Source organism: Carettochelys insculpta, chromosome 1 (assembly GCF_033958435.1).
Source record: "Carettochelys insculpta isolate YL-2023 chromosome 1, ASM3395843v1, whole genome shotgun sequence".
In the NCBI taxonomy this organism is placed as follows: domain Eukaryota; kingdom Metazoa; phylum Chordata; order Testudines; family Carettochelyidae; genus Carettochelys; species Carettochelys insculpta.
Window position 1 is genome coordinate 213,511,522 of NC_134137.1, and position 10,524 is coordinate 213,522,045.

Below are 10,524 nucleotides of genomic sequence, written 5' to 3' on the forward strand. Positions count from 1 at the left end.
AGACAGGACCAAGTCCTTCCGGAAAACGGATAGACTCCTAGTCTCTCTCGCTCCCAAATCGAAAGGAGAAGGTCTCTCTTCGCAGAGAATCTCGAAGCACATCGTATCCTGCATAAAAATGTGCTACGAACTAAAAAAGAGTCCTTTACTGGCAACTCCCAGGGCTCATTCCACTAGGGCGGTGGCGGCATCAACAGCCTTTTTCAAGGGCGTTGCGCTAAAAGACATTTGCAGAGCGGCGACCTGGTCATCCTATGACACCTTCGCCAAACATTACGCCCTTCACAGGGTATTCCAAGAGGATACCCGTCTCTCGACAGCGGTCCTCTCGGGGACAAGCTGCACATAATCCGATTACCCACCTCCTATCTTGGGTTACTGCTGGATAGTCACCAATTGTGGAGCACCCATGGGGACACTCGAAGAAGAAAGACAGGTTACTCACCGTAGTAACGGTGGTTCTTTGAGATGTGTCCCCATGGGTGCTCCACTACCCGCCCATCCTCCCCGCTTCGGATCTCTGTTTCATGTTTTGCAGGAGCATCCGAGGCGGTTGGTCAAGGAACTGGCGGGGACTGGATCGTGCACGTGGCCAGGAGCGCGCAAGGGAGCGGCGCGCGCCAGCGCATGCGCGGTCCGGCAGAAACTGCTTGGAAGATCCGATCTGCGGCGCCGGGCGAGCCCGACACCTATTGTGGAGCACCCACGGGGACACATCTCGAAGAACCACCGTTACTACGGTGAGTAACCTGTCTTTTCTTGTAAATGAGCTTTTTGTTCGGGATTCGTTAACATACTACAGGTTGCTCCTCTCTCACCCAGAAACCTCTTGTCCGGCAACTTCTGTAATCCAGCATGATTTTAGTTAGCTGTATGACCACTTTGCATGCATGTGGCCAAGTTTCCTGTGGTCCCATAAAGTTTGTTTCCAGCCACTGGTCCTGGCTGTCAGTGTTCCGTGCTGTTATTTGACTCTAATTTACCCCTAAATGTCTTCTAAGAGCCCGGTCAGCAACAGAAGCATTGGTAATGTGCTAGACAATGTTGATCTCCCATGGTCCAGCAAATTCTCTTGTCCAGCACCAGTCAGGTCTGGAGGATACAAGATTAGAGAGGTTCAACACGTATCTGAAAAACTATGCTAAAATGGCTCACAGCAGAGCAAAGACAAACTCCTGCAGTGGAAAAGGATTGGCAAACTAATGACATAGTATTTTCATGATATCGAACAAGTGATTGTATATTAAATGTAAGATTTTCTTTGAAGCATAGTGCTGTTGAACACCCAGTTTGTGTTGTTCAACTTTAATTTGTGTAGTACCAAATATGTTTAATTTTTTACTGTATAGTTAACCAAAAGGCTATAACGAAGTCATTAATAATGTCATAGTATTCTCATTTATGTGGTATAATTTGTCTTCCACCCAATTTTTACGTGAAGTAATAATGCCTTTGTCATGTTTGAGCCAATCCCCTGAAAAAGGCTGGGTTGTCTCCCACAGATTGTGGTGTCACCCATATGCTTATATGTAGGGTTTTAGTAGAACTAGAATGGAACCTAACCAACCCAACTGACAGTGGGAAAACACCATATGAAATTGGTTTTCAAAGGCATATAATAAACTTTACAAAAGTCTCTGAAACTGAATAAAAAGGCAACCCAAGTATCAGAAATTTAATTACCATTTAGGCAAATCCTTGGTGTGAATTGTCATAGACTCACTTAAGCCATCGGAGCTGTCACAGTTACAACAATTGAAGATTCTGGCATATTTCTTAATGTAAATATGAATATTGAAGCGTGACAGATAATTTAAGTGGCATTTCTGGTTAGATACTTTCTAATTAATATTACAATGATGAAGATTATTATTAACTCAGGATACCCTTCCATCTTCTCTGTCTGTGTGTATATAACTGTTGGCCATTTCCTCCTGTGATATAAATCAGCTTAACTCTGTTGAAATCAAAGGGAATCATTCAATTGACTTAAATGGAACCAGAACTTGGCCCTAAATGCATCATGTGTTGCTTAGTGGATAGTTTTTTCTGCACGGCTTTGAACTGTGCCCTTGAAGAGCAGAAATGGAGGCTTGCTTATGTGCTGTATAATAAATTACAGTCTTACAGCTTGCTGATAAGCCCTCCATGTCTTCATGTGTAAAGAAATTACCAGGCTTCAAAGAATAAGCGGATTCTAGCAGATGAATTAAACATGGGAAGTAGCCAGTGCTGAAAGCACTAAAAGGGTATGTGAGAAAACAAAGGTAAGGTACAAATAAGAAATCTAAGCAGTAAAGTTTGCCAGGCACTTGTGGTGATTGAAAATAAACTTGGATTTGCTCTGAACTGTCTCCCTCAGCAGCCTGAGACATGGTTGTCCTCAGTCTTAGCTATTTGTCTAATCCAAAATGCCTCTGCTTCTAGCTAGGAGAAACCAGAAACAGTATAAGATGTAGAAAAAGCAAATTAAATTTTACTCTGATCAATCTTATTTTACCTTACAGGAGTTGTTGACAGAATTCAGGAAGCACTGCCAGCCAGTCAAGGAAAAACATGAACTTTCTCTTGAGGTAGGTGACCTGGGAGTTTTCCTAGCCACAACTAAGACTGTGTCTTGGTTACTGAGTAAAGGACCCAGCTACACATTTTAGATCCATGGAGTCCAATGCACTAGCCACATGTGTCAATTTGGCCAATTGAGTGTGACTATTTAGCTTGAACAGTAAATATATTTTCAGAATAATATCGCTAGTTTGCTACAGCAGTAGCCACTATAGTGCTATTGGTTGGACACTATGGTTCTAGATGGTGTATATGCCCATAAATTCACAGCCTTGTGTTCCCTTCCACTGCAGAGACTGACGTTGCTTGTATATTTAAAACAATGGAAAGATTAGTGGGAATTTGTTGTGAAATAGCTGTGATTACCATCCTTGGTCCCTTGAGTAGTTCACCACAGAATTGACTCCTGTGCTTTGATGTGTCATAATTTTTATGTTATGCCTAAGATTTAACCAGTTTTTTCAGGCCTACTGTCTTCTAGCTCTGAAGTGCTTCATTACAATTACCTGAGCTCTGCATGTCATGAAAGGGTATAAGAAGGGAGCTCCCAGCGAAGAAGGGGTGAGCAGCAAACAGGGGGCAGCAGCTAACAGGGAAGGGAGTTTGCCTCTGGGCAAAGTGTTCTAGAGGAGCTTGAGTGAGTGTGGGATTTGGGGGGCTGTGTGGTGAGCTGGTGGGTGAATGTCTGTCTGTCTGCAGCTTGATGAGCTGCCTAGGTGCCTGAGCTTGTGCTGTGCAGAGAAGAGCAGTTTGCAAGGTGTGAGTTGGGGGAGTTCCCTGCCAGGTGAGCCTTCAAGGGCTGATTAGACTGGAGGCAAGGCTTTGAGCCAGGCCTGACCAGCTGGGAGCTCTCCCTATAAGAAGGGAACTCCCAGCGAACAAGGGGTGAGCAGCTAACAGGGAAGGGAGTTTGCCTCTGGGCAAAGTGTCCTAGAGGAGCTTGGGTGAGTGTGGGATTTGGGGGGCTGTGTGGTGAGTTGGTGGGTGAATGTCTGTCTGTCTGCAGCTTGATCAGCTGCCTAGCAGCTGAGGGGTGAGGGGCCAGTGCAGTGAGGAGGGTGGACATGGGAGCAGATGGGGGTAGTGGGTTGGGGAGGGTCCTATGGTGATGGTAGCTGGGGGGAGGGGCGGTGAAAGGTAGGGAGGAGGCTCCTGGGGATATGAGGTCATTGCTCTGCAGGGAGCTATGGTGACTCGTGGTAGCAGGGAGGCATGAAGTAGTTGGATCCTTAACCACATTCTCCACACCCCACACTGCCTTGTGGGTTATCCTGGGAAGGAGAAAGGCTAAGGGAGTAAACCCTGAGAGAAATTCCAGAGTGGAGTCCGAAGGCGGTTCGGTGTCAACTTCTGGCACTGTCCTGGCAACTCCTGCAGCTGAGCTGGTACCAGACGTGGCAGTTATCCTCTCCTTTGGACTATATCAGTAAAGCCAAGGGGGGGACACTGGTGTCTGGGCAGCCCAGAGTCTCCATAATAAGTGCCCAGACTCGCGCCCGGAGAGGTACTCCGGCATCGCTGAACAGCATTGCATCAACACGGGAGGCAACAGATACCGGTTATAAGCTCTTGCTCGACTGGCGTAGAGAACAAGCGCCAGGGGTTGCCTTCGACGGTGGGAGAGATCCTCGCATCTCACTGGACAGTCACCACCTGCCTCAAGCTGGGCAGCCCCCAGCCAATAGGGTACTGTCCCGCCACAGTTCACCTGCCTGGCTGGGTGCGTGAGGCTCAAGGTTCCTGAACCTGACAAGTGACTGAAATTTGGGCACCAGGCAAACCAATAAGAAAATCAACAAGAAATGAGAAACATCAACAATTTAAGTTTGCTTGCTGGAATGTGCGGACCATGCTGACCGGTTTGACTGAAGATCTTCAGGCCATCAGTGACACCCGCAAGACTGCTGTCATCAACGAGGAACTGAAGAGGCTCAGAGTTGATAGCGCTGCACTGTAAGAGACGCGACTCGCAGATTCGACATCTCTAAAGGAAAAGGACTACACCTTTTTCTGGCAGGGTAAAGCCCAAGAAGAACCCAGAGTGCGTGGTGTTGGCTTTGCTGTCAGAAACACCCTTCTACAAATGGTTGATTTAGTCATGGGCAGATCAGAAAGACTTCTTCGGATCACGCTTCAAACTTGCGCCGGTCCTGTCCACCTGATCAGCGCTTATGCTCCAACCCTGTACACCACACCAGAAGTAAAAGACAAGTTCTATGACGTGCTTAGTGCTGCTGTAGCGCAAATACCTGCTCGTGAACAACTGTACATCTTGGGTGACTTCAATGCAAGAGTTGGAGCTGATTGGGCCTCGTGGCCTTCCTGCTTAGGACACTTCGGTGTGGGAAAAATGAATGACAATGGACAGCATCTCCTTGAACTGTGCTTGTACCACAATCTCTGCATCACAAACACATTCTTCCAAACAAAGCCACAGCGCAGAGTGTCGTGGAGACACCCACTCTCAAAGCTCTGGCATCAACTAGATGTGGTCATCACTAGGCGTAATAACCTCAAAAACGTCCTTCTGACACACAGCTATCATAGTGCTGACTGTGATACAGATCACTCGCTAGTTTGCTCCAAGCTCAAGCTGAGACCCAAGAAGCTGTACCGCTCTAAACCTGCTGGAAGGCCCCGCATTGACGCCAGAAAGACGGCAAACTCAGAGAAAGCTGAAAAGTTCAGAGAGACCCTCCAGGAAAATCTGCGCAGCGGCCCTGGGGGTGCCGATGCGACATCCAAATGGCAGCATCTGAGGGATACAGTTTACAGCACGGCCTTGTCGGTGTTTGGAAGAAGAGCTAGAAACAGGAACAACTGGTTCGAAGCTAACTCAGATGAGATGATTCCAGTCATTGAAAAGAAGCGCGCTGCGCTCCTGGAGTACAAACGCTCACCGAGCCAGAGTACCCAGCAAGCACTTAGAGAGGCCAGAAGAACAGTACAGCAGACAGCCAGGCGCTGTGCCAACAACCACTGGCTCCAGCTATGCAGCAGCATCCAGACCTGTGCCGACTTTGGAAATCTCAGAGGAATGTACGAGGCTATGAGGAAGGCATTAGGACCCAGCCAGAACAAGATGGCACCTCTGAAATCCAAATCTGGTGAAGTCATTGCTGACAAAGCCAAACAGATGGACCGCTGGGTTGAGCACTACTCCGAGCTGTACTCACGCGAGAACGTTGTGGTTGACGCAGCCCTCGATGCCGTCGAGCTCCTACCAGTAATGGACGAACTGGATCAAGAACCAACTGTGGGTGAACTGAAGAGAGCCCTCAACAGCATTGCAGCAGGAAAGGCCCCTGGTCAGCATGGTATACCACCAGACGTAATCAAATGTGCCGCGGACACGCTCCTGGAACCCCTACATGAGCTACTGCGCCTGTGCTGGAAAGAGGGTGAGGTTCCACAGGATATACGTGATGCTAACATTGTAACGTTGTATGAGAACAAAGGAGACAGAAGCGACTGCACCAACTACCGTGGAATCTCCCTCCTAAGTGTCACTGGTAAACTGTTCGCTCGCGTCATCCTTGGCAGACTCCAGAAGATTGCTGAGAGGGTGTACCCCGAATTGCAGTGCGGATTCCGCACAGAGAGGTCTACCGTTGACATGGTCTTCTCTCTAAGGCAGCTGCAGGAGAAGTGCAGGGAGCAGAGAAAGCCACTCTCCATAGCCTTCATCGACCTGACCAAGGCCTTTGACTTGGTCAGCAGGGATGGTCTGTTCAAACTGCTCCACAAGATAGGCTGTCTTCCACGGTGACTCAAGATGATCCAGTCGTTCCACGAAGACATGAGAGGAACCATCCAATATGACGGCGCATTATCGGATGCTTTCAGAATCAGGAGCGGCGTCAAACAAGGATGCGTGCTTGCTCCAACATTGTTCGGGATCTTCTTCACACTCCTCCTGAAGCATGCCTTTGGATCTTCAACAGAGGGCATCTTGCTGCACACAAGATCTGATGGGAAACTGTTTAACCTTGCAAGGCTGAAAGCTAAGTCTAAGGTGCGAGAAGTCCTCATCAGAGACATGCTGTTCGCAGTCGATGCAGCTGTAGTGTCTCACACAGAAGACCAGCTTCAAAAACTACTGGATCAGTTCTCCAAAGCATGCAAGGACTTTGAGCTTACCATCAGCCTAAAGAAGACAAACGTTCTCAGGCAGGATGTTGCTGAATCCCCATCAATCAGCATTGACAACTATACGTTAGAGGTCGTCCATGAGTTCGTTTACCTCGGGTCCACCATCACTGACACCCTGTCGTTGGACACTGAGCTAAATAGGAGGATTGGAAAAGCAGCCACAACTCTGTCCAGACTCAGCAAGAGAGTGTGGAATAACAACAAGCTGTACACTCACACCAAAATGCAAGTCTACAGAGCCTGCATCCTCATCACCCTCCTTTATGGCAGCGAGACTTGGACCCTGTATGCCCGCCAGGAAAAGAGGCTGAACGTCTTCCACTTGCATTGCCTCAGGCACGTCCTTGGAATATCATGGAAGGACAGAGTGACCAACACCACCGTCCTCGAGCAAGCTGGAATCCCAACCATGCACACCCTCCTCAGGCAGCATCGGCTCCGCTGTCTTGGCCACGTCCACAGGATGAATGATGGAAGGATTCCAAAAGCCACCCTATATGGTGAGCTAGCCTCTGGCAAAAGACCTCCCGGACGCCCCCAGTTGCCCTACAAAGATGTCTGCAAGAGAGACCTCAGAGAGGTAGACATCGAGCTGGACAACTGGGAAGAACTAGCAGATGACCACAGCAGATGGAGGCAGGGGTTACACAAGGGCCTTCAGAAGGGCGAGATGAAGATCAGACAGGTAGCAGAGGAGAAGCGAGCACACAGAAAGCACAATAAGGACTTGCCAGACACCCACTACATCTGCAAGAGATGCAGCAAGGACTGTCACTCTCGTGTGGGTCTTCATAGTCACAATAGACACTGTAAATGAAGTCCTTAATTGAAACTTTAAAGGGCGCGATCCATAGTCTATGCAGACTGAAGGATGCCTACTGCTCCTATAAAGGCCCTTATAATCTTATGAATTGTGTCCATGTTCTCAGCCCTGGGAGTCCAGCTTGGGTTACTTGCAAGGAAGCACCTGGAATAGTCAGTGCTTGAGTAGAGCTGCCAACTGGTGTGGACCTCTGAGGCTCCATGGGAGCTGACCTTTTTTTCCAGGTTCAGTGGAAACCAGATGCAGCTCATTCATCTGGGAAAACCACCAGCCAGAAAGCAATTTTTAGCCTAGTAAATTATTATGTATGAGGTACTGGTGGTGTGGCAACTTTTGGAAACATTTTGCCTTTATTATTGCACCAGAGCACTCTTCTTCGTTTCGTTTTAGCTATTTCCAGCAAAAATGTTTCAGCCTCACTAATACAATAACTGCCTATCTTGAAATTAAAGAACATCAAAATATTAAAGGAAGCAAAAATCTGCATGCTATAGTAGACTTCTGTGCATCAGGACTGGAGATGTGTAGGGTGGTGGAGCTGTGAGCTGCTGTCATCTGAAAAAAATTTGGCTAATGGGGACTATAGACAATAGTTTTTCAGTGCTGGCATGCTCTCTAGTTAACTATATCGGAACTGAAAACATGCAGCACCTTGCAAGGTAAGACTGTAAATGATAGCAGCTGGTTCTCATAAATCATTTATGTAGTTTTTAATTTATTGAATTTAGTGAGACTATAGTTAATTGTGTTCTGAGTTAGTATTTGAGTGTTGCTATTGAGGAGATTTACAGTGGAAAGGATCCATAGATTCCTTTAGCTCTGGTCGTAAGACTGTTAGGCTGTGTCTAAACTTGCATTCCTCTTTCAAAGAGGCATGCAAATGAGGGAAACTGAAAATGCAAATAAGGTGAAGATTAACCTATTATGGGAAGAAGGGTTGTTTCAAAGATGGTGTTTACTTTTGAAAGAGCTGCGTCTACACTGCTTTTCTTCTTTTGAAAGAAGCTCTTTCGAAAGAAGAATATGCAAATGAGGCACCAGATATGTAACTTTTGATTTCCCTCATTCTCATGCCTCTTTTGAAATAGGAATGCAAGTGTAGACACAGCTTTAGTGTAAATGTCCTTATGGTATAATACACTGTTGTAAAAATACTCCTATCAGCCCTCACTACCTTTCACATTTTCCTCTCAAGTCCATCCAGACCCACTGGCTAATGCCCTTCTTCTTCGGTGATTGTTTCTTTCTCCTTTGATTCTCTTCGCTTGTCCTGTCTTTTGTTGTGGCAGAATCAACTTTCTCATTCCCACCCCTTTGAGTCCCTGTTTTCATTTTCTCTGATTCATGCTTTGTTTTGCTTTTCCGCCAATTTTTTTCTTTTTGTTACACTGCCAATGAATCTAGAGCAGTGTCATTATTTTACAAGGCTGCCTTTTGTTCTGGATCCTTCCTTACCCTCCCCTACATCTAATCTCTCCTTCCTTCCTGTCACTAGTTGCCACACACACTAGTCTGTTGTTAGGCTGTGGTTTTTGTCTTCTGTTTGCTTTATCTGTTTTAGATTGTGTACTCTTAGTATCTTTGTAAATATTATGTGTAAATTATTGTGAACTCTTTTCATATTCATGCATGTTTGTTTTTAGGTTGACCACTTAAGTGACTTAAAACAAATTGATGGCTATCTTGAAGAGCTCTACAAACCAGATATGTGCCAGTCTAGCACTGTAATGTTACCCATTGTAAATACAAACACAGCAGAATTAGGAAAACCTGTCTCGCCCTGTGAAGAAACTATCGATGTTTTCAAGAACTGAGGTGGCTTCATCTCTATTGCTTATACATTTTTAATATCACAATGCATAGGAACACATTGGAAAATTAATCTTAACATAAACATGAATGTAAACTGGTAAAAGAGAAAATTATCATAGTGGGATTTTAATATAATTTTGTTTATACTTTTGAGAAATTGAACTGGTCAGCTTCTCCTTGGAATCTTTGTGCATTATACTCCTGAGACATTGTTTTAATTTGCCTTTGAGCTATAAATACTACTACTTTTTGTTTGATGTAGTAACTATATAGCTATACACTGACCTGTGTATCCCATGTTAGCACTTTGTAGTAATAGATATTGTTGAAGATTTACATTTAGCCAATGAAGATAAAAAGCTTGAAAATGTTATTACCTTTGCTATATGTTTCCTATTGCTAGATGTTATAAATACAGTTGTTAGTGTTTCCAAACCTTTGGCTAATTTATTTACATGTATAAAGGGAGCATGTTTGGCTGTTTGGTATTAGTCTACTTTTTTCAGGCATTACAGAGGAACTCCTTAGTTCAGACATCATTGGGAGCTTGCTTGAGTTGCAAATTCCAGCCTCAACCTGGCACTTGATAGCATATTGGTAGACTGGTTCACACACACAGTCTCATTCAAGGACTGGACTCCAGAAAAGACATCAGCCTTTGATCCATTGGAGGTATTTAAAAATGGTTTAATAATGTCTAATGTGTAGCGTACTTTATTATTGCAGTCCTGTCTGTATGTCTCACTCAAACCAGACTAATAGATACTTTCAAGAAACACTTAGCTAGTGAAATCTGCTTGGACATCTGTTTTTTACTTGGTTACAGCACAGGATTTGGTGGTGATGGGGGCTTCACCTGTCCTGACATATGTTGGGAAACTAACACAGCGAGTCACAGAATATCCAGCAAGTTCTTGGACTGCATGGATGACAATTTTTTTTATTTCAGAAGGTGGAAAAAGCTAGTTCTAGATTTGATTTTAACAAATAGGGAGGAACTCATGGAGAATTTGAAAGTGAACGGTAGCTTGGGAGAAACTGACCATGAAATCATAGATTTCATGATTCTAAGAAATAATGAAAGGGAGAACAGCAAAATAGAGACAGTGGATTTCAGGAAAGCAAATTTTGATAAACACAGAGAGCTTGATAGGTAAGGTCCCATGGGAAGC

The 10,524-nt window shown here is 45.4% G+C and overlaps 1 protein-coding gene across 1 annotated transcript in view; it reads left to right on the forward strand.

Moving 5' to 3' along the window:
- MORC1 (MORC family CW-type zinc finger 1) overlaps nt 1–9,787 on the forward strand; it is a 138,747-nt gene extending 128,960 nt beyond the window's left edge. The window contains exons 26-27 of the mRNA XM_074983521.1: nt 2,508–2,573; nt 9,184–9,787. Coding sequence (XP_074839622.1) covers nt 2,508–2,573; nt 9,184–9,354 — 237 coding nt within the window. The 3' untranslated portion in view covers nt 9,355–9,787. The remainder of the gene's footprint in view (nt 1–2,507; nt 2,574–9,183) is intronic.
- The last annotated feature ends 737 nt before the right edge of the window (nt 9,788–10,524 follow it).